The sequence below is a fragment of the Colias eurytheme genome, chromosome 9 (genome assembly GCF_061535395.1).
Source record: "Colias eurytheme isolate Ceu_HAF_F1 chromosome 9, ilColEury1 Martin Lab GWU primary, whole genome shotgun sequence".
In the NCBI taxonomy this organism is placed as follows: Eukaryota; Metazoa; Arthropoda; class Insecta; order Lepidoptera; family Pieridae; genus Colias; species Colias eurytheme.
Window position 1 is genome coordinate 428,549 of NC_142988.1, and position 27,601 is coordinate 456,149.

The 27,601-nt window shown below is 36.0% G+C and overlaps 3 protein-coding genes across 6 annotated transcripts in view; 1 reads left to right on the forward strand and 2 right to left on the reverse strand.

Moving 5' to 3' along the window:
• Vps13D (vacuolar protein sorting 13D) overlaps nucleotides 1–11,183 on the reverse strand; it is a 79,605-nt gene extending 68,422 nt beyond the window's left edge. The window contains exons 1-15 of the mRNA XM_090105105.1: nucleotides 10,872–11,183; nucleotides 10,502–10,692; nucleotides 8,337–8,516; nucleotides 7,868–8,113; nucleotides 6,651–6,818; nucleotides 6,125–6,278; nucleotides 5,504–5,685; nucleotides 5,059–5,378; nucleotides 4,565–4,751; nucleotides 3,834–3,991; nucleotides 2,958–3,138; nucleotides 2,513–2,690; nucleotides 1,988–2,111; nucleotides 1,642–1,765; nucleotides 1,036–1,211 (exon numbers count right to left, since the gene is read on the reverse strand). Of these exons, the coding sequence (XP_089961231.1) occupies nucleotides 1,036–1,211; nucleotides 1,642–1,765; nucleotides 1,988–2,111; nucleotides 2,513–2,690; nucleotides 2,958–3,138; nucleotides 3,834–3,991; nucleotides 4,565–4,751; nucleotides 5,059–5,378; nucleotides 5,504–5,685; nucleotides 6,125–6,278; nucleotides 6,651–6,818; nucleotides 7,868–8,113; nucleotides 8,337–8,516; nucleotides 10,502–10,692; nucleotides 10,872–10,968 (2,666 nt within the window). The 5' untranslated portion in view covers nucleotides 10,969–11,183. The remainder of the gene's footprint in view (nucleotides 1–1,035; nucleotides 1,212–1,641; nucleotides 1,766–1,987; nucleotides 2,112–2,512; nucleotides 2,691–2,957; nucleotides 3,139–3,833; nucleotides 3,992–4,564; nucleotides 4,752–5,058; nucleotides 5,379–5,503; nucleotides 5,686–6,124; nucleotides 6,279–6,650; nucleotides 6,819–7,867; nucleotides 8,114–8,336; nucleotides 8,517–10,501; nucleotides 10,693–10,871) is intronic.
• Nucleotides 11,184–11,541: 358 nt separating this feature from the next.
• On the forward strand, nucleotides 11,542–14,967 carry LOC149905518 (uncharacterized). Its single transcript, XM_090105463.1, has 6 exons — nucleotides 11,542–11,967; nucleotides 12,035–12,160; nucleotides 12,313–12,354; nucleotides 12,507–12,574; nucleotides 13,496–13,699; nucleotides 14,619–14,967. Exons 1-6 carry the CDS (start codon nucleotides 11,628–11,630, stop codon nucleotides 14,703–14,705), a joined length of 867 nt encoding a protein of 288 aa, XP_089961589.1. The 5' UTR covers nucleotides 11,542–11,627; the 3' UTR covers nucleotides 14,706–14,967.
• A 6,959-nt stretch (nucleotides 14,968–21,926) lies between these two features.
• Nucleotides 21,927–27,435, reverse strand: LOC149905519 (uncharacterized). 4 transcript variants are annotated; one of them, XM_090105191.1, is made up of 6 exons: nucleotides 27,297–27,402; nucleotides 26,909–27,212; nucleotides 24,658–24,909; nucleotides 23,570–23,683; nucleotides 22,337–22,694; nucleotides 21,927–22,212 (listed from the first exon to the last, which is right to left on the reverse strand). In XM_090105191.1, exons 2-6 carry the CDS (start codon nucleotides 27,113–27,115, stop codon nucleotides 21,959–21,961), a joined length of 1,185 nt encoding a protein of 394 aa, XP_089961317.1. In that variant the 5' UTR covers nucleotides 27,116–27,212; nucleotides 27,297–27,402; the 3' UTR covers nucleotides 21,927–21,958. The 4 variants fall into 4 exon arrangements, with proteins under 4 accessions (XP_089961317.1, XP_089961319.1, XP_089961316.1 ...); XM_090105193.1 differs by having other exon boundaries at nucleotides 24,658–24,906; nucleotides 26,909–27,435; XM_090105190.1 differs by having other exon boundaries at nucleotides 26,909–27,435.
• Nucleotides 27,436–27,601: the final 166 nt, after the last annotated feature.

A 27,601-nucleotide genomic window follows, 5' to 3' on the forward strand; every position in this document is an offset into this window, starting at 1 on the left:
GTCAGAAAAATTTCTATACAGCAGGAAAATTTATATAGATAAGGAAAATTTGTATAAGTCAGAAAAATGTTTATAAGCCAGAAAAATTTCAGGAAAATTTCTATACGCCAGGAAAATTTCTATACGTGAGGAAAATTTCTCTTTGCCGCAAAAATGTTTAAAATCCAGAAAAAATTCTATACGCCAGGAAAATTTCCATAAGAAAGGAAAATTAAAGACAGGAAATTTTCCATACGTGAAGAAAATTTCTATACGTCAGGAAAATTTCTATACGTGAGGAAAATTTCTCTTTGCCGCAAAAATGTTTATAATCCAGGAAAATTTCTATACGCCAGGAAAATTTCCATAAGGAAAATTGAAGACAGGAAAATTTCTATACCTCAGGAAAATTTCTATAAGCCAGGGAAATTTCTATACGTTAGGAAAATTTCTATAAATCGGGAAAATTTCTATAAGCTGGAAAATTTCCATAAGTAAGGAAAATTTCAATAAGAAAGGAAAATTTCTATACACCAGAAAAATTTCTATAAACAAGGAAAATTTCTATACGTTAGGAAAATTTCTGTCAGAAAAATTTCTATGCGGCAGGAAAATTCCTATAGATAAGAAAAATTTGTATAAGTCAGAAAAATGTTTATAAGCCAGGAAAATTTCTATACGTCAGGAAAATTTCTATAACTCAGGGAAATTTCTATACGTCAGGAAAATTTCTATAAGTCCGGAAAATTTCTATACGCCAGAAAAATTTCTATAAGTCAGGAAAATGTTTAAAAGCCAGGAAAATTTATATACGCCAGGAAAATTACCATAAGAAAGAAATTTAAGACAGGAAACTTTCTATAAGTCCGGAAAAATTCTATACGTCAGGAAAATTTCTATATGCGGGTTTTCCTTTGAAAACGCGGGCGAAGACGCGGGCGGAAATCTAGTTATATATATTTGCGAGAAATATTTTATATTGTATTACTAATAAAGGTGTTATTATTACCATTCTACCCTTTACTTGGATTAATATGGGTTAATATTGTCACTTACGAGTTGGGCAGTGGGTGGTGTGCGTGCGCGGGGCGGGGCGCTGTGTGCGCGGCCAGCACTCGGCGCAGCGCGGCCAGCTTGTGCTCGGAGAGGTGCGCCACGAGCGCGGGCAGCGAGCCGCACAGCGCCGCCGTCGGGTACTGCGGGTCGCTCGTCTGCACCACCCGCCGCTCCGCCTGAACACACACACAGTTAGTACACTAACACGGACAATGTAGTTGGATAAAACTTACAATTTAAGTCGTATTTTGTACAAATTATTGTATTTAAAAATTTGGTCCTTCGAGTCGGAAAAAATTAAAAAAGACAAATGTACGTTAAATTTTGTTTCAAAGTTTAATTTCGTACAAATGATTGCGCAATTAATATAGTCCTTCGAGTCAGCAAGTTAAAAAAAATACAACAAAGTGTGCAAAACTGTTATTTTTGTGATGAAATGAACTAAGAAGGGAAACCTTATTCAAAAAAATAACAAACAAATTGGTTTAGTATTTAAAATTATTATATTTCTTTAACCCATTGACCACCGAATGGCCCGATCGGGCCGAGACACAATAGATTTTCTATTGTGTCTGTGATCCGAGGACTGACGGATTAAATTGTTACCTGTAATGAAATACTGAATCGGTCAAGAAGATGCAAGGCGGAAGTAGCTTTAGTGTGTGCGTATTTCCAGTTGTCGCGCGCGCGCCCCACTAGCAGCTGTAGATCGCTCAGCTCTATCTTGTACCTGTTGCAAATCAGGAAAACATGACATAAAAAGAAAAGGATTATTTTCTAATGACTGTCAAAAAACTTTCAATAAAACACTTTTTATGACATGCTGCGATGTAAAAATAAAATATGTGTTTGTGTGTGTATGTGAGCGTATGAATGCGCTTGTGTAAGTGTAAGTGAGTGTATGTGCTCACGTGCGAGTATGCGTGCGTGCGTGTGTGCGTGTGTATCGTACCGATCGTAGAGGCTGGTGTGCAGGTGCGCGGGGTCGAGCGGGCGCGGGGCGGGCGGCGCGTCGGGCGGCGAGCCCGGCGACAGCAGGCTGCCCGGCGGCGTCGAGCACGGGGTCATGAACGTCTCTGCAAACAAACACGTATAGTTTTTACATAAGTATAGATATAGAAATGAACATAAGTGAATTATAGTGACTAAATATGGTTCTTGTTAAGATCTTTATAAAATTTCAGTCGAAAAGAACTTAAAAAGAACTTAATGTAAAATAATTTTTTGAAGTGAAACTTCTTTGTGCGCGTTGAGAGTAAAATTTTAAAGCGTGACCTTGGCAATACCGTCACAAACAGAAACACGCCACATTATGTACACGTCATGTAGTATCGCGACGATTTTGATATCTTTAAATTTTGTGAAAGAAAGTTCTCTTTTGACGCGTGTGCTTGGCATACACGCTCTTTTTTTATTTAGGCAAACAACAATAACACAAGGAAACTACAAAAGGCCGATATCATCATCCTATCCATACCTTCATCATCATCGACGGAGAGCGGCTTGGGCTCCTCCTCCACGAGGTTGGCGTTGGCGAGCCGCAGCCGGCCGAAGTCCACGACCAGCACGGACGCGTCGCGGTCGCACAGGTCCTCCACGAACAGGATCTGCGGCGCCGATATGTCCAGCTCCACTTGCCACGAGCGACGGTCATTCTGTAATAAGAAAAAAATATGAATCTTTTTTCTTATTTTGTCACAATTCCGAAGGTTAATCTGTTTAAGTAAATTTCAGTCAATTACACACAATTACCACATTTTAATATTTTTTTTATCAATGTCCATTTCTAATGTTGGTTTTTGACATTCATGTCAAATTCAAAAGAAAACATGTTTGGTTGAATAAGATAAAATTTGCAATGAATTTTTCAAAAATGTTTAGTGGTGGTGTCTGTACTCTGTAACCCAAAAGCCATCACACACCGGCGTCCGCCGTGCGTGCAGCAGCCGCTCATAGTGCGTGCGCAGCGTGGCCCGTGTGTGGTCCCGCACGTGCGCGATGGCGCGGCCCGGCCCCGCGCCGCCCGCCGCCGCCCAGCGCTGCGCCCACCGCACCGCCTCCACGCACCACACCACCTCCACCGAGCGGGACTTTACGCGCAACCTGCGGAGCAATACATAATCCATTGAGCCCCGAACGGCCCGATCGGTCCACAACACAATAGATTTGATTTTCTATTGTGTCTGTGATTCCGGGGCCTGAGTTAATAAGAACATAATATACAGGGTGAATTTTGCAACTAGGTGTAGTAAGTGATATCCGAAATTATGTGAAATATCGGAAAATGCTAAAACGAGTCATGAGACCGATTTTGATGCTCTTTTCAGTTTTTTATGAAATTCCTCTTAGTTCCGCATATCCCCCACCAGATCAAGTGAAAATTCACGTACAATAGAAAAAAAATTATTTTAGCGTGTGATGCTTATCGCTTTTTATTTTTATATAAATTAAAACATTAAAAAATTGTGGATAGAATTAACAATTAATTCATACTGCCAGAGACAGAATGAGTGCATTTTGGTCCAAGAGCCGTAAGACACAACTTATTTTCTAAAGCATATAAGTTTCGGTTCACAGTAGTCAGTCTAGTGCACTTTTTAATATTTGAATGTTTGTGGAGCTCTACCAGTGACACCTGCGCCACCTGAGCCAAAACTTTTATCAGACGCTTTAAAGCTCCAATAAATGAGCTTAATTTATTTTTAAATGTCAGATTTTTTGATATGTTATTAAGATAACTATTACAATGTTATATTTAATCAGTCAGACAAATTGCAAAGTCTTATAAATTGACACACCTGTGGTCACAATTGAGTCCCACGGGCCGCTTCTCGTACGTGAACTGGAAGAGCGGCTCGTCGTCACTTGTCACGTGCGCGGGCGCCTGCTGCGTGCGCCACCACGACGCAGCACTCGCTGCCGGGTTCATAGCACTTAGGCCTTCGCGGATCATGCCCTGGTGAGTTATAGGTAGAAAAGTCAGTTGGTGAATTTTAATGAAGTGGTAATAATATGTAGCTTTAAGCATTTACACGAAAAAGTTTTGTCCATATAATACAATAAAAATTAATTTGTAAATACTATCAGTATTCCTTTTAAATAGATCATAATTAAATTGTTTTTAAGCTATTGCATAGCTTCTATCGCGGGCCTTGAGCGCGGGGACCGAATCCAGAAATTTAGTAACGAAAAACCTCACGCTCCCCACTCCGACGGGCGCGGAGGTGTGGCTTGAAGGCATAGCATGCAATAGGTTTACCGTGGCAGTCCCGAGTGTCACACGTCTTTTTACACGCTTTATATTAGCTTCACCTGTATGTTTGTTTGCAACCGATTTCTTTGGGCGCGATTTTGACCCACTTTAAACGGCCAGATTTCGTTCAAACTTTGTAGATTTATTGAGGACCGATGACAATACACTAATTTGATAAAATTTTCTATTTTTTAGTTCGGTTTTCTATAAAAAGCGTGTTTTTTAGTTTTTTAAACTATTATTATTTTTAATTTATATTTGTCGTGTTCGCGTTACCTGCGGCGCGACGAGCACGGGGAAGAGCGTGCGCGGGTTGATGCGGTCGCGCAGGCACACGGCGCCGAGCGACGCGTGCAGCGATAGCGCGCCGGCGCGCGGCCGCGACTCCACGCGCACGCGCACAAAACTGAACTGCAGCTCCACGCCGCCGCCTGCGTTCTCACTCGCTGAGCCATTCGCCGGACTGAAATGTCATTTAGTAAGAAACAAAGTCATTTACATCCAGCTCGAAGGACTAATTTGTAAGAGAAAAATCAAAAAATCCGGCTCAAAAGACCAATTTGTTAATTTCATTTATCTGTTGTAAGTTTTATCCAAAACAAAGAGAAATTTTTAGGATAAATTATTGTAGTAGTATTGTAGCATATAAGTATTGTATAAATTGTTTTTCATTATGTACGTGTGAGGCTATGTGTCATTAAATAAACGTTTTTTCTTTCTTTCTTTCTTTCTTTCTAGTACAATTGATGAAATTTTACTTAAAAACGCACCTATCGTCGCCTTCTGTGCACAAATCGAAAGAGCCAGTGTTCAAAGTGAACTCGAAGAGACCGAAAAGCGCGTCTCTTCTCAGCAGCGTATTATCATCCAGTGAATCAGCTATAACATCCAGGATCTCGTGTTCCAGTCTCGCGGGTGCGGGGTCCGAGGTGTTTGCGGGGTCCGGAGGGCTGGCGGCGGGGTCGGGCGGGGGGTCCGGGGGTGTTGCGTACCAGCCCCACCATTGCGGAAACCAGCGCACTAGCACTGATCGACCTGAACTGGCTTGTTCTGGCACTGTGGCCGTTATTGGCACTTTGCGTATCGCCACCTAGGGGTTAAAATTTAAAGTAAATATGTAACAACATAAGAAGATACAATTTCAAATGTAATATTTTTTTTTCTACATCATTGTTTGATTATCTTTTAAAAATAGTTTTAAAGATAATAAATTACCTCTCTGCATAATTTAAGTACGGACAGCGGGTTGGCCCACTCAAAGTCATCTTTGGCCTGTTTATCCTCCGGCGGCAGCGTGGCGGCCGGGTTGCACAATATACTGAGGCAAATCTCCACGTAACGCCGCGTCTTACGAGCTTGCTCTAAACACGACTCCCAAGTTGGTTTGGGATCCATCCCTAAAACATTTTCAAATTTAAACATTAGGGAAAAGGAAATGTGACTCGAAGGACCAATAAATTCAAGGTGTCATGCTGTATAATATAAAATTATAAAGTTAACTTTGTTACGTGCGCAAAAATCGTAGCAAAATATGAAAAATTATTAAATTAAAAAATATGGCACTAGATAAAGTTCATTTTTTTAGGTGCACGACAATCGTAATCCAATTTTATAATCAAAAAAACAATATAAAAAAAAAGACGGGTTGCACTCCGGGAGTGCCGGCAGAAGTGAAAACTTGATTATTAACGTTGAGCATGTTTGATATCCATCTGTCTTACGCTTTTTCGATCAGGTCACGTGGCCTGACGCGAGTTTAAGATTTTATACCCATTACAGAAAAAGTGCTCAACGCCGCTAAAGAAGTTTTCTCTTCAAAAAATAGATATTTCTTACACGTATGATGCGGCAGATGCGCTTTGAGCGCGTAGAGCCACCACAGCCTTGCATGCGCCGCGAGCGGCACGAGCGGGCGGCTCGCGCGCGCCTCGCGCAGCCGCGCCACGCGCTCCAGCCCGCGCACGCACCCGCACATCTCGCTGTACTGACGCTGTACACACGTATTGTTAATGTGTGGGTGCCAGTACCAGATAAAATAAGTTTAGTAATTTTACAGACATTTTATAGTATATAAAATGAATTAAGACCGCATAATTGTTGCTCACTTGGAAATTGCAATTTTTATAAGAAACAGTATTCAATAAAAGAAATGTTTTTAAACTTTCATGTTTTATGCAAAAAATTGAATAAAATACTTTGACTGTGTGAAAGTGTTCGAAACGTCAGGATTAAATAATATAATGAAAATCACATTTAAAATTCGACAAAAAAAATATAATTTTTTTTTTTTAATTTACTTGAAAATTCAGCAAAAAAAAATAACTTTATTAACTGTTAGAACGAAAAAATAAGTTTTACATACCGATGTAAGCCTCAACAACACCGCATCCAATGTCAAGTGGCACGCTAGTCGCGGCCGTGCGCGGTCCCTTAGCGGCTGCTCGCAGCGCTCGCGGCGCACGCGCGCCGAGCCGCCCGCCGGCCGCACCACGAACTGGTGCGCGCTCACCCACGTGCTGCACATGCGCTCCTGCACCACACATACGGAGATATAATACATAGAATAAATAGAAGAAGGTCGATGTTCATTGCATTGAGAGAGATCATATAATTCGCTTATCTATACTAATATTATAAAGAGGAAAAGTTTGTAATTATGTAAGTATGTATGTATGTATGTATGTATGGTTTTCACGCATAAACTACTGGACCGATTTCAAAAATTCTTTCACCATTAGATAGCTGCATCTTCACTGAGCAACATAGGCTATAAGTATTGCATTTTCAAAAAAAAATGCAATCATGTAACCCAAGGTGTAAAAAATTCCTCAATAAAAATGCTGTCATCACGTGCGCTGCGGAATCTATTGAAGATAGAACAAAAAAATGTTCTACGGTATTATAGAATGGATCAATATCTACAAGACAGTCCGCGATACCATATGTCCATCTTCAGTAGTTATGTTACTACAACAACTTTTTTACGTTTTCAAAGTAAATAGAAGTGCCGACAGTAATCAAACCATGTTATCCATACACATAAATTAATCCTTATCCCATTAAATGATGTTTTATTATAGACAGTTTCAATACCAGCAAAATACTTTTTAAATAAAAAAAATTGGATATTCCATTCAAAAGATATAACGAATTTTTAAAAGTGTCAATCTACAGAAAATAGTAGGTATAATGAGCAGGCGTAGTGCGGGACGGGGTGAAGGTGATTTTCATGTGATTAAAAATTAAACCCATACCTATAGTAGACTTTTCACTGTCACGATATCGTTATCTATGCGGGTGAAACCGCAGGGCATTGCTAGTAAGATAATAAATTGAACTTTTTTGCAATTTTATAAATGGATGAATGAAACAAGAAAATTTGTATTTTCTTTATAACTTAAAATTACACATTAAATTAAAGTTACATTTTCAGTATTCAATTTTAATATATAATAATATACAATTTTCCATTTTTATTGATGATATTCTCATATAATTAAGTGTATACTATACAAACTAAACGAATAATGAACATCTCTACATTACTACCAATTCTAAAATGTACTAAAATCTACTAACCGTAAGTTCAGACATAGTGCAATCCGCCATCATAGCGGCCACCGGCATGGGGTCCCAGTAGACCGCCAGGTTGACGAGCTCGAGCAGCTTGAAGGAGCAGGGGTCGTCGAGCGGCGTGAAGCCGCGCCGCCAGCCCGCGTCGCACGACTCCGCCGCCAGCGACTCGGCCGCGAAGCCGCACGCGAACGCGCGCCCGCCGCACGTCAGCGCGTCCTCGTAGCGGATGTGCACGTCGTTTATTTTCAACTTGAAATTTTATTAGTTTATTAGAATTTTTATAACTAAGATGTGAATACATTTTGAAGATACGAAAATACAACGATTATGACATTTACTTTAAATCAAAGGTATTTATTTAGTTGCATAATGAAATCTCGCCATAGAAAAGGCCAAAGACGTTTTAAATCGCACCCCGCCATTGAATATTTTCGGTCAACAAATATTTGACCCAGACCTTTGAAATATTTACCTGCAGATTCTCCACAATATTGGCTAGCAAGCCAGTTCCGTAGTTGAGCCATGATGAGTAGGACGTTGCGTAGTATCCCGCGTCACTCGCCTCGTGTTCCGCCCGCCACTGAGCTTCTAGCGCATCGAGGATTGATACCTTTTGTTCATGTGCTATGGTAGCTTCCACTGCACCATCCCACTAAAAATATAGTGAAATATAAATTTACGACTACATAATATGAAAGTTGTTTCTGGCTGTTTGTCGGTCTGACCCTATGATTGCTTTTAAACGACACAACGGATTCAGATGTAGTTATATTTTTTTCATAAATAGAGTGGGCAAAATCGCAGGTCGTAATCTTGCAAAAAATAGTACTTTATCCTACTATTTAAAATGAGTTCTTATGCCTTTCATGCGCATTTTTTCTACAATGTGAATACTTTAGCCTATACAAGAATGCTTATACTTAGTCACCTATGCAGTTAAAACTGTGGACCATTAGAGCATTGACATAGAATAATTATTGTAAGCCTATTAGTGTTCCAAAGAATTCAGGTCAGTAGATATTCTAAAGATAATTCCTGTTGGTTTTTTACTTTTCCGATTGCAATAGATAATCAATAGAGAGAAAGTCACTTTGCTAATAACTGTAATTTAAATTATTATTCCACACCTTGTACAAGTTATTTTTCTATTTAAATATTCCCCCACTAGCTTCCAACCGCAGCTTCTCCCGCGTGATGTTTTGATAAAATATCTTTTATCATAGGTTATCGCCTATGTTCTTTTTCAGGGTCTAAAGATTGTCTGTGCCTAATTTCATCAAAATTGGTTGAAAGGTTTAAGCGGGAAAGCGTAACAGACAGACAGACAGAGTTACTTTTGCATTTATAATATTAATTAGTAGTGATATTTGCCTGGTAGTAAGTAGTGTATTCTATTCAGTAGCCACTGAGATAAATCTACTACAATTTTGACTTATTATTTGAATTCTAGTAATATATTCACACAATAAAAACATAGGTGTCAAATTCTAGAACTGTTCTCTATCATTTCCGATATATTTGGTACAAAATGTAAACATTGATATGTCATATTCATCACTCATAATAAAATCCTTATAGTTGATTATCTTATCTTTGTGACAAAGGTGAAGGTTATTACTAACTCAGAACATTGTTACCAAAATTATTTCATATTTTTATTTTTATCATTGTACTAGCGGTCCGCCCCGGCTTCGCCCGTGGTACATATTTACGTTTTCTCTACATAAGAACCATCCTCGTACTTCAAGGAATATAATAGAAAAGAATAATCGAAATCGGTTCAGCCATTCACACGTGATGCCGTGACAACGCGAAACGGGTGCAGACCCGCCGCCTTTTTTAATTTTATAGCTCCCGCCGCGCAGCGCGTCGAACGCGGCAACTGATACACAAAAATAATCCTTATGGCATGATTCTGTATTCACGCGCGATGACTTATAACGTATTTCATGTATAACTTTGGTGTTTCTACACCGATTTACATGATTCTTTTACTATAACCTGCCCAGGAGTATGAAGAATAATTGTGCCAAATTTAGTTAAAATCCGTCGGGTAGTTTTTGTTTCTATAACGAATATACAGACAGACAGACAGACAGACAGACAGACAGACAGACAAAAATTTTACTGATTGCATTTTTGGCATCAGTAGCGATCCCTTATCACCCCTTCATAGTTTTTTTTTTAATATATTTCATGTACAGAATTGGCCTCTCTACAGATTTATTATAAGTATAGATAAAGGTGAAATAGACAGAATCAAACTTAATATTTATAAACAAATTAGAGCATTAGTATAGTAGTAAATTACATTGACACTAAATTAATTGAAATAGTATAAACCACATATATTGTTATTCAAATATTAAAAACCAATTAATGATAATAAATTGGCACAAATATTTAACTGATCAGATGTTTATTCAAATCTTTATTTATAGACTTTATAAATATATAGTAAATATATAGTATATTTTGTACCTATTTTATGTCCATGACATATTAAGGACTATGTTTTAGACACCACATTCCTTTAATCCCACATGCATCATCAATATTGGCAGCTATAGCACTTCTATATCCATCTTCATTATTTTACAATTTTGGAACACATCCAAATAATGAAATGCAACAAACCTCATCCAGATTAACAGGAGCTGCGACAAGGTACAGCTTCTCAATAGCAATGAGCCAAGGCACTGAACGGATTTGCCGGACTGGCACTTGGAGCTGCACCTTCCCAATGAAGCCAGCTTTGATCTCCACTGGCAATCCCAAATGCCGTAATGCATCTTTCTTTAATGGAAGATTTTCTAATTCAACCTTACCTGGAACATCAATAAATATTTTTTTGTTGCTGTTTTCAAAGTATAAAACTTTAAGTATTGCATAATACAATCTTCCAGTTGATTATTTTGTGAAATAAAAAGAACATATTATTTAACTGGTAAGGAAACAGATGTTTCCTGTTTGTACTGTGAGGTTTGTTTACATTCTTTTAACTTACCAGAAAGAAGTGCCACACTGAGCTGATCGGTATTTAAGTTTTCTACATATTTTCCAAGATAATTGTTTAACACCCAAGCCACTAAGCCTTCCAACATTGTGCATTGTTAAATTTCCAATAGCACTTTCATAAAAATAAGATCACTCTCATAAGATTACAATAAGTTATAGGAGCGACTACACATCTATTCTTTAAATTATACTGATATAGACAGTGGGAAAATAATAAAACCGCTAACAATATTAAACGTAAATATTAATCCCGAACTTGTACTCTATATTTTGGAAACATTTTTATTATTTCATAGGTGACATTTGTCAAACTCAAATCACATAAGAAAGGGATGACATAATCCATTGAGGAGTGAGGACTGAAAGTTCACAATGTGGTTCACAACAAACTTGAATGATTGGAGAACGTAAAAATTTTGTGATACGTTCCAAATTACGTAAATAGAAATATCTTTGCAATTATTTCTCAACCCTTGAAACCCATTTCATACTACATAATAGTAATAAAAAAATACATATTGGAAAAAATTCTTCTTATGTGTGCTATAAATATATTTTTTTACAGCAACCTGTAACTTATAAATAATATATGGACACACAACAAGATTAAACGTCACTTTCAAGTGTCAGATTTGAGATTTGAGTTTGTATAATACCAATCAAAAGTCAAAACTGTCGAATGTCGATCAGCGTCGAATTTATTTTAGAATAAATACATAATTCATGTAAAGTACATATTTTAAAAATGAAATCTATGAAAATAATAAAACGAATAAGTGGATCGTCTATCCTTAGTTTTAATATTGGTACTGAAAGTACTATCTTCAAACCACAAATTCGACACAGTTACAGTGCTGCTGTGGGGTGTTTTAACGCTAAAAGTTTCACTCCTTTAGCTAAAAATGTACGAAACTTGGGTTTAGGACCTACCTCTAAGGATTTTGAAGACCCACCCCAGCTATCAGGACCACTAACAAAAGCGCACGCGACAGAACTGGTACTACATTTAAAAGAGGATGAGAGAAAAATACTATTCAACGCCCTACAAGAATACGAATCGAATAGAATTAAAGAAGAATTCGAAGGTAATTTATTTAATTAACAAAAAATAATGAAGGTTAATTCTCAACTAATATCTAAAGCATGTTGTAGACAAATTAGCTGGCCAGAGATGGAGAACAAAGTTGGGGAGGCCCAGTAAGGTTCAAACCCTTGGGGATGTGGATCCTACAGGCACTTACTGCCCTGTTCCTGAGGATTGGCTTAAGAAAAAATATGGTATGTGTTTTCTGCTTATTATTATTCAATGCTTAACTATAGGATTTGCTTACTGATGATGTCATAGATTGTGTCCATAAATAGCAGAATGACTTATATTGTCTTAATTATTTATTTTTATTGGCTAGTATTAATTTAATAAAAATTTTCAGCTGCTACAGTGCCAAAACCATCAACCAGGGAACTATTGCATTGTAAGTTAGAATTTTAAAGAATTATAATCATAATTAATTATTATATAATTTTTAAAATTTGTAAATGATAAAACTTATCTTGATTTATACATATTTCGTTTTTGATAACTTTCCGTCTTGCATTAATAAGTTTTTTTCATTTCTTTTTCCAGTATCACTTGCAAATTCAATACCATTCATAGGGTTTGGATTTCTGGATAATTTCATCATGATAATTGCTGTAAGTAAATACTTTATTAATATTTATTTCAAATCTGTGAACTAAAACTTTTATCGCCTAAAAAATAGCCAATTAGTGTTAAACTATTTGTTCCAAATTGTATTGTGCTGTGGTTCAGCTATATTCATATTCACAGCTAAATACAGATACCAAACCAGATTCTTTCTCATTTATATAAGTATGTACTAGTTTCCGCTCACGACTTTGTACGTGCATCCCCGTTTTTCCCCGTTCCCGCAAGAATTTCGGGAAATCCTTTCTTAGCAGATGTCTACGTCCTAACATCTACCTGCATGCCAAATTTCAGCCCGATACGTCCAGTGGTTTGGGCTATGCGTTGATAAATCTACTATATCAGTCACTTTTGAGTTTTATATATTATATAGATGGATTTGTAAGTATCAACATTAAGATAAAAGTAATTATTATCTTAAGACAGTGCTTATTGTAGAGATAACACAGCTTCTACACTTACATCAAAGCTAAATAAACATCATTTGATAATGTGGATAATAATGTGTGACTCTACAAAATTCTTTTGAATGATGTTGGTTTGAATCAATGTTTGAGTTATGTATTTGGCTAAGATTGTGTTAATGATTACAATTAATATGGTATTTAGTTGCAAAATGGACTAGTAAAGTAACAGTAAAAATATCTTGTTATGAATGAATGTTGGTTATGAGACCTTGGCACCCAACTATTAAAAAAATCACGTTTTTTGTGTTCATTTGATAGATTTTGATATTATAGTAGTGGATTGACAAAAAAATGAATCAAATTTTTATATATAAATTTTTGCAAGCTTAATTAAGGATTATTGGAAGTTAAAAAAAAACAACATATAATATGCAAATGTGATATTTAAAATCGCTTGATACAAAATTGTTCAAAAAAGTAATTTCCATGGTAAATTTCCAGGGCGACCGCATAGAGAGCAGCATGAGCGCGTACATAACGCTGTCGACGATGGCGGCGGCGGCGCTGGGCAACACGTTCAGCGACGTGATCGGCATCGGCTCGTCGTACTACGTGGAGCGCGCCGCCGCGCTCGTGGGGCTCGGCGCGCCCGCGCTGTCGCCCGTGCAGCTCGACATGCCCGTCAGCCGCCGCTTCGCCAACGTGGTGAGATATATTATAAAGAGACTATAGTCTAGAAGCCGTGCCGTAAGACATACTGAAATTAGAGATATTTTATAGTGAAATATTGTTTTTAGTTGTAAGTAATTTTATGTTTATATATGTCAACTTTTTTCGGAAATAAAGGCTTTATTATTATTATAGTCTTTAACCACAGAATACTTAATAGTAGCTAACGCTACAGAACGGACACTCTTCGCCTCCCGTCAAAAGTAAACACTTACGTCAGCCCGCAGGATCACGAGTAATATGGCTTGCTTTTACCGCAAGGATGATACGCGGCGATGATTACGGTTGACAACAATATAATGTTTAGAAAAGTAATAATTTATGAAATGTACTAAGTAGATATGTGATGTGATGAATGTTTTAGTGATATGGATTTCTAAACCTAGTGTTCTAAACAGTTTCTACATATGTACTGAACCGCATGCAAAACTCGCGAGTCGCGGATATGCTGTGTTTTTGTTTAAATTGAATGTACCTACTAGTGCCTATGTTGGAAATTTGGTGCAGGGCAATAAATATTTTTGATCGACCAATGTGACATGAACACGCAGGTCACAAATGTGCCAACCCTAAAGCATAAACACACACATTTGCACTTTGTACAAATGTCTAATGCTAGTGTGACTGTCAAAACAATAATTTTGTATGGAGTGTCTGGGGTGTACTATAACGGCATAGAAAAATTGCTAAAATTCAAAGTTAAAACATATTAAAATAGGTTTGTTCGGAGTCCTCTGGTGCAAATCCGGTCGCACTTGGCTGGTTTTTTAAGTCTGGTGCCAAGATCACACAGTGTTCATACACACTTATGCAGATACAATACTTAATATAATTATAAATAATTAATTATAAATCTCATGTTTAAGTAAGTGTAAACTTTTTCAATTTCTTACAGGGTCGCGTTCTGGGCATCACTCTTGGTTGTTTTCTGGGAATGATTCCATTACTCTTTAAGGACGACGAGAAAAAACCGGAGACTTAAAGCATATCACTGTTCGCGACTAAATAGTCTTAACGGAAAATTTATTCTTCTCACTGTGATTAGAACCAAACTTGCACTGAATTCCTAATTATAAGAAATCCTATTAGGAGTTTTTATAGTGCTGTAAAATCTATTTTATTAGTACAGTAATACAGTACATATTATAACTAAATATTGACGTACAAATTCTTTCAGGGAATTTTCAGAATTTTCAAAGATTATCCATATTCAATTAATGCCGCCATTAATAAAAAAATATATTTATTATAATCCCTTATTAAATCCTTTTAAAAAAAAAAGATGTATTGCAATATTCTTGTTTTATTGCCATTAATTATTAAAATCATGGAATTAGGTAGTCAATGTAGCTTATTAAGTCATTGTATATGATGTAATGTTCCTTAGCGACGCGAAATATAAATGCTTCCGATAAATCGAATTACTTTATGTATAGATTTATTAATGATATATTTATTATTAAGATTACTCATATGATATTATATGTTTTATGTGGCTTTTCCTCTGTGCCTATTCAGTGTGTGTTAGTGTATATTCTTATGGCTTTGTTAAACTGAAAGCGTACTCAGCACTTATTAGAGCGCAAAACTGGCGTTATGTTAACGCGTAAAATAAAGCGTCATAGAGCGGCATGTGGCGACAGTTTAGCGCTCTGACGCGCGTTGAAAACGCGTTCTGTCTGACAAAGCCATTACTGACCCCATAGTTGTGTGGCCTAAGCAAATATCCCATACCTCCCAATTATAATTTAAGAAATAATTTTGCTTTGGTAATTTAAAAGTACAACATTGAATGCATTTACAACACTTTCAAAGGCTTAGGGCGCTTGTGCACTACAAGGAATTTTACTGTCCGGCATTCCGATTTTTTACGGTCCGGTGTGGCATGAAAAAACCGATGAATTGCTTGTGCACCTGTCCGTCTTTACTCGGATCAGTGCGGTACAGTTCAAGGAAGTTTGGCGGTATAATGCTATCATAATAAGATTGTTTTTGCATTTTACAAGAATTTTTTTTATTATTATTATGAGCCATGGCTGTCCCACTGCTGAGCAAAGGCCTCTCTTCCCTCATGAAATGGAACTGGGCTGGCCATGTTTGCCGAATGTCGGAGGAGTTGTGGGCGAAAATTACCACTTTGTGGATCCCCAACAAGGACAAAAGGCTGCGTGGTAGGCCCAGAACAAGATGGCGGGACGAGCTTGATTCCCATTTAGCGGATTGGAGCAAAAATTTTACAAGAAACGAGTAAAAAATATAGAAGGTGAAATATTATATTATTTCGTTATAATAAAAAGTAAAGTTCCGTAAGAGATTTAAAATGCGTGTTTCACTTATTTATTTTAATCGGTGACGAGGAGCTAAAGCTATTCCCACTTGAACTTTAACTTACCAACACTTACTTAGATAATAATAATTATAGGTCAATGCTTGGTCAATGTATATAAAATAACAATACCGACTTCTCAAATCTCATTGCCAACTAAAAGAAAGTAAAACAAGAGCTTGCTTTCAATTGGCATATGCAGTAAAAACAGTAAAATCCAAGCAAGTGGGCATTCGAAAACAATTATACCTACAGCGACTCGTAGACACAAAAAACCATCCGGAATAGGGAAAAGTAAAATGTCGGACAGTAAAATTACGTATAGTGGACAAGCTAGCGTTTAGATTAATGGCGTGCTATACCGGACCGTAAAAAATCGGAATGCCGGACAGTAAAATTCCTTGTAGTGCACAAGCGCCCTTACTGTCCAATGAGTGAGATTGTTTACAATTTAACTTAGATGTAATGTTACTGTTAATATATTGTGTATTACTAGGCATTAAAGAAGCCTAATAAACAGCACTTGCCATTTCTCTCTAAATTTTAGACGACACAATTTAAAATCAATTTGATATCGTAATTGTACTAAGGTACGTAGCGACTAGTCAGGGTTCTACAATTTATAACACTTTATTTATATAATGAAGCAATCCTTAATCTAAGCTAATTTTATTTAATAATCGTGTATTGACGGTTACTATACGTTACAATTACAAATTTTATTATTTAGAATACAAATTTATTAAATGTTGTAAATATTAAATATTTCTTTTCTTTGACTTCCCTATTCAGTCCTCTGTATTTACCTTGATCTAAAATGTAGTCTACAGAAGTGTTCAAGTATGTACCTATTCCAAAAAATCAATGGCACATTTGTTTTGAATAACGATTACAGATTGGTTATAGATCGGGTCGATAATTTTTTTTAAACAAAAAAATAACTGTTAAAAAAAACCGACTTCAAAAACGGAAAAGTAAAAAATAAATTGATATTCATAATTACTAAATATAGCTACATATTATTTAGATGTGCTTTTCATTTTCCCCTCCTATTCTAATGGGTTTCATCCATGTTTCATCCTATTGTGTTTTTTTATCATTTGTGAATGCTTCGGAATTACACTCGAGGGTAAGCCTGCTGGTCTATTAGCCTTCAATCTGTAGAACTGTAATTTCACTCAGAACCTTTTAGTTCTACGCTCACGATTTAAGTTTAACCACAGGCACTTACCCAAGCAGGCGATCCATTTAGAGCTAGCGCGCACGAGCAACTTTCTCTCCGCAACTATTTTGTCTCTCCCATCAATTTGTATGGGGAGTTGCGTCGCTACGTGCGCGCACTTTCATACTAGCCCATAGGTGGGGGAGACAAAATAGTTGCTCGTGCGCACACTGTCTTAGAGATAAATGTAAAATCTTTATCTTTGAATCACAGGGACTCAAAATTAATTTAGTTGCGCATTATTTAGATTTCCATGTCTCTCATTTGCGTTTTTATTTCATTTGCATCGTGTACAGAGCATAAATAATATTATTGAAATGAACATGCTTATATATTACACGGATTAATAATTTTCCAATTTTAGATATACTATTTCCCACATTTTAATTTTTTAAAGTTTAAAAATGGTTGTTTTATCCAGCATGATCAATTTTCTTATGTAAATATTTCAACTGACTATTCAGCAAAAATGGTATTTCTCGCGATTTACCACAAACAAGAACAATATTAACTAAACGGCGAGTTGATCTCCAGGATTATATAATAAAAAAGGCAAAATTAAATAAAACAAAGGTCTTTTCAATACTCATTTATTCAATGATATTGGAATATTCAATAAATATGTGCGAAGCATTAAATACAAGTAAAAAAACTGTACGATATGTAATGCTTATGAGCGGACTATGTGACAAAACTCAATTCTCATAAAACTAGTATCAAGACTTTTAACACATAATGGCTAATAAGAGTTTGAAAACATCTTATATCTTCTAATTGAAGGTATGTACTGAAAATTTCTTCAAGTTTTGTATTCATTACAAAGATATTGAAATGGTCTGCCGCATTTTATTATGCATTCGCTTGTTTATCCTACATATATCTTGTCTATTGGAGCGACAATATTACAGTCCAATCCTTATATCATCTTAATTGACGAAACAATTACAACATCAATGCGCGGGTGGGATCATATAAAGCGATACATTCTGGAGACATGTCTTACAAGTTTCTAGCAGTCAGATTCCTAAGTATACACAATATTGTTATCAGAAAACAAATAATAATTCGTCTTTTGCAAATCTTAATATCGAACAAATTTACATTTTTTTAATTAAATTAATATTGCACAAGAAACAACATTAAAATATACTAAAATTATTGGACCTTAGGACAAGCGCATTTATTATTATATAACAATAAAGTATGAAAAGACTAGTTCGCGTTCGACATTATACAATAGCGCATTACAGAAGCGATAGGAGGCCGACACTCGCTCTCATTTACAGCAAATGCTTAATCACTCGGAACGGGGAATTCTTAATTAACTGCGCCAACAGTATTTTATATGTACATATATGTAATTAATTACAATACCTATAGTATAAAATCAATAATTTTTGAAAACAAAATTGAATACGCAACATCAAGGATGATCCACGAGGGATAGCTTGTGTATAACGGAGCCCTGGCGCTATTTTACCATTTTTAATCAATAATGTATTATGATTAACTAATAATAAATTAATGAATGAAGTTTAAGATCTATGAGAATTTTGGATCATTGCTACGCTAGGAAAGTTCTATAATGTAATAGCGGCAGTACACATGGGGCCAAGGCGTTGGGCCAACGTGTTGGGAAAAAATGAAGGATATCAAGATTCCTGTTCACACATTGGCGTACTGATCATTCTGCATTGGCGCTTCAAAGATGGACGTAGTCCGTAGAAGTTCTTGCAGCCGCGGCAATTTATTTATATACAGTGCGTTTAATTATTACGTACAATGTGCATCAATAACAATGAGTGTACTCTGCCGTCTGCGATGATACCATTTTCCAATCTCTATTGTCCTTTTTTATTTCTGTATAAATAAAACATTATTATGTTTAGATTTTTTCAAATGTTTAAAATGTGTACATTTTACATTTAATTTAATTTTAACTACCTATACAACGAAACTTTAAAGATTAGATTTTAGATATTATTATTATATTAAATGATAATATTATTTATGTAATAAAGCACAATTTGATCAAAATCATGCTCATTGTATAATTATTGTTATTTAATTTTTAAGAACAAGTAACTTTTTAATACTATTTTACTCATTTTATAAATATATTCATTTTTTTATCGCATTGTATGAAAGTGAGATAAGAAAAACATCTAGAATAATATAATAAATAGAAAATAGAACATCTAATTTATTGAGTCATATGGTTTTATTTTTGTGTAGTTCATGCCGTGGATTCCAAATTATTCCTTCATGTCGATACAATTCTACGAATTGTAAAACCTCGGCGCCGCCATCGCTATCGGAATAAATTTCATTGACGCGCAACGATACTGTCTCCGCTGACGAGTAACAACAAACTGAACAAGACAAGACTGAAGACACCAACGTGTGAACGCTGTTTGTGGAGCGCGCCAAGATCCTTTGATGTGTGCACAAAAAACCGACAACATTCGGTTGGCCTGCCAATATTGGCGCCAACTAGGCTAATGAAGCCAACATACCGCCAAGTAGCTCTCTACACGTTGGCCCAACCCGTTGGCCCAACACGTTGGCCCAATGTGTACTGCCACCATAAGGATTATTATTATTACCGATCATGCAAGCGCATAAAATATGACTTGAATAAGTATATAAAACATATAAAAACTATTGATTCTACGGAACTTATCTATGTATGTCTAGTACGAATTATACTGTTTTTCTGTTGAAGACTATTAATACTGAATATGTCAGCTACCATTTTGGAAAAACATTAAATATTGTTTATTTTCGCTTAGATTTTTACTATGTGCTATGTGCTATCACTATTTCAAATTTTTACGATGGCCATACCTAAATATCAAATAAATAATTGTTGTATAGACAAAATCTCACTTAAATTGTACTTTGATACATTTTGTTTGTATCATTGAAATTATCTTTACGCAAATGATTAAATTTCGATAATCTTCATGCTATATGGATAAATAATGTCATTTAGGAATAGCATAAGCAATGTATAAAATGACACGAATGTACATAATATTTGCGGTATAGACTATACCTACAATATATAGTTTGGTTTGTATTAGGTGTTGGAAAAAGTTCAATTAATTATTAGAGAAGCGACTTAATTCAGTTTGTAATTTGGTGTTATTTTACACATAACTTCTGACACTGTGCCGTTTTTAAAATTAAATACCATTCTACTATTGCTTTAACGATTCACATTAAAGTCTATTTCGATAATATACACAAAAATAGATTCTACGTGGTTATAAATACGTATGATAATCGAAAAGCAAATAATTATGACATTTAGTAAAATTGCGTGAATAAAAAATAACAAAAAATGGTCCTCATACCATTTAATAAAAAAGCGTTGCAAAACTTCAATATGTATAAAAGAGGTAAGTATAAAATTACAAATTAAATGAAATTGCTTATAAATTCAAAGAGACATTGTAATACAAAATAATTTATTATGAATTTTATTATATTATGAGGATAAAATTTGACTTTCACCGCGGATTTCTTTTTATGGTCAGATCTAATTATGCTTTCTCAGATTTTTACCATTACATATAAAATTATGAATATGACGCTATTGATAACTTTTAAAATTGGTATAAATCATATCCGAAGTGAAATAAATTAATACTAAAATAAAAAATCAATAAGAATAGAGAACTATACAAAGTGAATACCAAATAATGTACAAGGAATATAGCAAAAGTTCCCGGAACTTCAATTTTGAGATCATATTTGTGCTTGCGTTAAATACAACATTATCGTGCAGTGATGCTTATTACAATAACATAATCATATATTTACAAAAACCATACAATCAGCGACGCGTGCGCATTGGAATGAAACGATTTTTTTCACAGCTTTTCATTTACAAAATATAGATTCATAAAAAACCTTGTATATTTTAATTTAAATTAAACTAAATTATTGAATTTAAAGTGTAATAAAAAATTGACAATAAAGTTAAAAAATGAGTAAATCATGGCATGTTGCCAAGAAACAGGATTGTGCCATAATGTCATGGACTTATCGCAGTACATATTTTAATTTTTAGAGTCTTAATAGTGATTTGTTATCACAGTATAGAATCTCAGTATGACTATTTCTTTTAGGCTATACACCTGTACTTATCTTTAATGTAAAAAAATCACAACATTTATCAGGCATATAACGTGAATCGATTCATTCCAATGCGCAATGGCATAAACTTAACAATAATTTTGTACAAAAATGTAACTGAGGTTACATCACAACAGCCTAGACATCGTTCGACACTTAGTATTCAAACAGAATATTCATATAAATCACTACTTTTATATCGTAATACATATCGGTATATCGTTCGTAAACCATGAGTGCTCGCCAACGGTTGTCTGGTGGGAGTCGGGCAGTGCCACTGCCGCATGCTAAATCACTTTTTAACTGTCTCCCTTTATGACGTCACTTAATTTCTTATTGGGCTATTAAATTTTTGTAAATTGAAAGATAAAAAAAAAAGCATAGGTTGAAACATCAATCTTCCTGTTTGTAACAAATTAATCTGTCTTCAATCGACTGATTTATCTTGACTTGTAAGTTGTAATTATTGCGGCTGCTTGTGGGGGCGGCCCACTGTCACTACGCACTGGGCGGGGCTAGCGGGGCGGGGCTAGCGGGGGCGGGGCTACGCGTCGCGCTCGGTGCGCTCGTCGGCGTCGGCGGGCGTGGTGGTGGCGTTGCGCTCGAGCTGGGCGAGCAGCGAGCTGGCGGCGCGCGCGGAGGCGCTGCCCCAGGCCGGCCCGCGCGCCGCGTACCCGCCCTCCTCGAACCCGCTGCGGAGCCCCAGGATGATGCTCAGCGCCGACGCGTCCTGCCCGTGGCAGCCCGAGTAGCGGTACTGCGGCTTCTTGTCGAACCGGCACCCGGCCGACTGCGCGCCTGCGACCGACAATCAACTTTTATGATAATTATTAACGAGTGAAAAAATGAAAAATTAAATTTAAAAAGATGAGACAGTCAAATTATCTAAAAAACAAATGCACAATATTAGAGTGTAACGCACCAACGGGCATGATGCAGTCGCTGGTGAGCGCGCACTGCACCCAGGGGCGCATGACGTCCGCGAGGCGGGGCCGCGCCGCCAGCACGAGCCGCGTCGTGTCCAGCATCTGCACGAACAGGAAGTCGTCCACGTCCGCGTGGAAGTATGTGAACATGTGCGGGTGCGTCAGCGACGTGACGGCGGCGCGCCGCGGCCACGCGACCACGCCCAGCGGCCCCGCCCCCGGAGCCTTCGCCCCCGCAGGCCCCGCCCCCTCGCCGGCCGCGCGCTTCCACACGTCCGCGAGCGCGGCGGGCGAGCCGCGCCAGCGCTGCGTCGTCTCGCAGTATATGACTCCGCCCACGCGGCTCAGTGCGTGCTGCAAAATAAAATACATAATATTTGTGTTGTTACAGGGAAAACGTTGAGAATCGATCAAATAACGCTATGTTAGAAAATTCAATTAAATATATATCTCAATTGATTATCACACTGAAATAATATTGTTAAAATAAATTAATAGCAACAATAGATAATTACACCTGGTAGACATACACATACACAAATGATATACCTACTTATTAGTTATTACAACAATTTAATTACATTTTGTTTTAGACTCATGGTATCATATCAGTAGCAAGATATAAATGAGTGTATAATTATTTAAATTAATCATCACTGTAATAGTGTTAGACACGCCATAATTAGAGGAAGGTAACAAAGGTTAATTGTAGCTGACTCACGACATTTGATAGTCAAACTTGCTAGTCACTATACATTTCCTCTTAGTAAGACATAACTTCCTTAGTTATTTGTATTACAATAAGAAAAAAGTAAGATAATGGAATAAGCAACATCATGCTATTTTTCCTTATGGATCTTAACTATTTATTTATGTTGAACAAACAGGAAACCTTCCAACTGCTGACAGAATAAATATCATAGCTGAACAAAAAACAACATTTTTTTCATTTACATATTTTAGATAACTTTTAAATAATGCAATATTTATTAATTTTATGAAATTCTTGTCATACATACATATTAAAATATAAAGAACATGTTATGTAAGTCGACTCAGCAGATAATAATAATTATTTGTTCCTAATTGGATTACCAAAACTTACTACTTAATAACTTAACATGATTATCGTCAACCTTCTTAAGACATAAATTTAATGCCTATTATGCAGCATTTGTAATATGGGTATATAGAGCTTATAATCGCAATATAACTGTTTATAATCTCACCTGAATGATGAGGGGGCGAAACGCTGTAATGCTCTCATCAGCGACATGTGATGGAAACATGTTTAGATCAAAGTCCACCACTGCACATTTGGAGGAGTTACAGTAGTTGGATACCTGGAATATATAAATAAAGCTACAGTACATAACACTGTATGAGTATCACTACAAAGTTTAAAGGCAAATACTACAAAGTTTATATATAATTTTCTACATAATTTTATATAAAATTTAATATGGCAGTTTAGAAATCATCTACCGGCTACCCAACTATGATATTCAAACTAAGTTAATTTTGAAATAATTCATAGAAAATAGGTTGTCATACAATCCATACTAATATTATAAATGCGAAAGTAACTCTGTCTGTCTGTCTGTTACTCAATCACGCCTGAACTACTGAACCAATTTGCATGAAATTTGGTATAGATATATTTTGATACCTGAGAAAGGACATAGGATAGGTTTTATCCCAGAAATCCTACGGGAACCGGTTTTTCTCGGAAAACGCGGGCGAAGCCGCGGGCGGAAAGCTAGTATGGAATATACAAGTAGTAGCACATAGTTTACAATTTCAGAATATGTTCATATTTGCAAAGTAGAGCCCACTTCAAATCCAATGTATAACTTTAGATAATAAGATAAGATATGGTTCACAAAGTTACACCATATAAGCCAACTCAAGTACATGATGAGAAATAAATGGAAACATTATCAGTTTTTATCATGTTATAGTTAATCATTTGGGTAACTTTGAAGATATTTTACACATTGAAGGAAATTCGTTTTTAAAGAATGAATTTTATATAACAACTAGCTCACCTTCGCCCGCTTTGTCTAAAACCTAATAAATTATATTATACTAAAACCTTCCTCTTGAATCACTTTATCTATTAAAAAAAACCGCATCAAAATCCGTTGTGTAGTTTTAAAGATTTAAGCATACAAAGGGACATAGGGACAGAGAAAGCAGCTTTGTTTTATAATATGTAGTGAAAACAAGAACAATACTTATATCAAATTCATCAAGCAAAATATTCCCTATCTATTTCAAAGATTTACAACAATAATATGACACTATTAAAACTTACCACATTCAAAGAGTATGGTTTGAGGCCAATATTATAGACAAGTATGGTGTATGGCAACTTCTGTGCAGCCCGTATGAAGGCCACCACTAGGGCATGTTCGTTGTTCCGGGCGTGCGTCACAATGGCAGGCAGGGTGGTGTTCTTCCAGGCCTCCACATGGCCGGACAGCCCCACCAGCGCGAGGTACCGCTCCTCCTGCACCAGGTGTCTCTCCTCCACATCACGGAGCTGATCCTGAGGCAAAGATACCTGCTATGTTCAGATATTTTCAGATTAAAATATGTATATATTCATTGCTACTATGTAATTTTTTTCCTCTATTCTATTTATCCTTGCATGTAACAAGCTGTTATACAGGGTGTACCAAAAAGTAGTGATGAACGGAAGCTGAGAGGTAGAGGACCTAAAGGGCTATCCGAATCACCCCCATGTATGTGATGCGATTTTTCGTATTTTCGGAGTTATGACGTTTTTTTCAATTTTTCACCTATCGCCGAGTACGATGATATTTTCACTCATGCTGACGTCAATGATTGCGGAAGATGCTTGATTTTTTTTGTGTGCTAAGCTGAAAGATAGGCCAATTCAGTATGGTAACATTTACTATCGTTAGATCTTTGAATGGAATAAAAAAAAAGAATTAAATGGCAAGAAAGATAAAATTACCCAGTATGTTCACCACTTCAAGGGCCCGTAAAAAAATAAAATCACATAAAAAAAGTTTTCCGTTTGACTTTTAAAAACTTGCTCTATCTATCAGATAGCTACCCTGAAAATTTCATTTAATTATTCAGAAAGCTTCAATCGAAAAATTTAAATCAAAATGTGGTAAGTGCAAAAATTGAATTAACTTGATGATCATTAAAACCAATAAATAGGTGTTTAATTACCAGAAATTTTTAAAATAACCCCGCTGTTGCTCAATGCATGTGCGACATCACCGTAAAAAGTTGTCTTTTAAATGTCTGAATGCCCTTTTATCATTTTTAATGGTTTCTTCTGCTACTATGAATTTCCGGGTTATTTCGTCCAAATTGTGGCAGTCTCTCGTCTTTGTAGTATCCCCAAGGAAAAAAATCAATAGGGTTTATGTCCGGGGACCGTGCAGGCCAGGCTAAAGGGCAAAGATACCCTGAAAGATGGATTGGTCGTTGCAGCCTGCGCATGCGCCGGTGATGCCTGCCTTAAAGCCTGGCCTCCACGGTCCCTCGACCTAAACCCCATTGATTTGTTTCAATGGGAATACTAAAAAGACCTCGGCTACTTGAGAAAATGCCACAATTTGGACGAAATAACCCGGAAATTCATAGTAGCAGAAGAAACCATTAAAAATGATAAAAGGGCATTCAGACATTTAAAAGACAACTTTTTACGGTGATGTCGCACTTGCATTGAGCAACAGCGGGGTTATTTTAAAAATTTCTGGTAATTAAACACCTATTTATTGGTTTTAATGATCATCAAGTTAATTCAATTTTTGCACTTACCACATTTAGATTTAAATTTTTCGATTGAAGCCTTCTGAATAATTAAATGAAATTTTCAGGGTAGCTATCTGATAGATAGAGCAAGTTTTTAAAAGTCAAACGGAAAACTTTTTTTATGTGATTTTATTTTTTTACGGGCCCTTGAAGTGGTGAACATATTGGGTAATTTTATCTTTCTTGCCATTTAATTCTTTTTTTTATTCCATTCAAAGATCTAACGATAGTAAATGTTACCATACTGAATTGGCCTATCTTTCAGCTTAGCACACAAAAAAAATCAAGCATCTTCCGCAATCATTGACGTCAGCATGAGTGAAAATATCATCGTACTCGGCGATAGGTGAAAAATTGAAAAAAAACGTCATAACTCCGAAAATACGAAAAATCGCATAACATACATGGGGGTGATTCGGATAGCCCTTTAGGTCCTCTACCTCTCAGCTTCCGTTCATCACTACTTTTTGGTACACCCTGTATATGTACACTATTGTTTGCCTGTAGTTAGTTGGTGTTATACCTTTCCTCTTCATCTTAACTCTTAGAATGAAATTATCTTTTATTTGTAATGTCTTTAAACAAACCCAATGCATTTTTAAAAATTAATATTTCAAAATTATTTAACATACTAGTTCTTGCTTTGCATATAACATGAAATTTAATATAGAATGAATGAATTTAAGATATACCATTGCTTAGTTAAAATTCTATCAGTTTTAAGTTACAATATTTTACAAAATATTTTTTATAAAAAACAATATAATTACCTGAAAGTCCTTAATATGTTGGTGCGTTTGTGATACAATATTTTGGAATGACTGTGGCGGCTGCGAGTGAAATACTATCAGGAATATACTTATCGCGAAAACCGATGTCGAAAACAACAGGAAACTTTTAGTTTTCATCTTGAATGCATTCTTGCTTCTACCTAATGAAGCTTTCTTCGCATACTTTCCATACAACGCAGATAACATGAAAAAACCACAGGGTTTTAAAACAGTTCCTTCACATTTTAAAACAATTTCCTTGATCCCCAAACAAATCAATATCAATGACGGAACACCTTACGCCCTAAGAAAAAATTATATAAACATTATATAAAACTTATGTTTACTGAATAGCTATTGACTTTTATTTTTAAATTGATTTATATACGTTTTTGGATAGAGGTTTCAGTAAAAATATGCGTTGTAAATGTTAAATCCTTCGCTTCTTCATTTGATTAGAAGCGGAATTAAAGATCGCTTTTATATTTTGACATTGACACAATTCTTTTTTTCAATTTCAACTGAAATGACACACGGCAGTGGTTGTTTTGCCAGGGCAGAAATTTTTGCAATGGTATTAATAACTATTTTGAAAATTATTGGTTCAAATAAGTCTAGCTTGAGTTTTTATTAAAAATTTTATGTCCCACTTCTTTATGTTCAGCAATTTTCATACATATTTTAGATTACGAA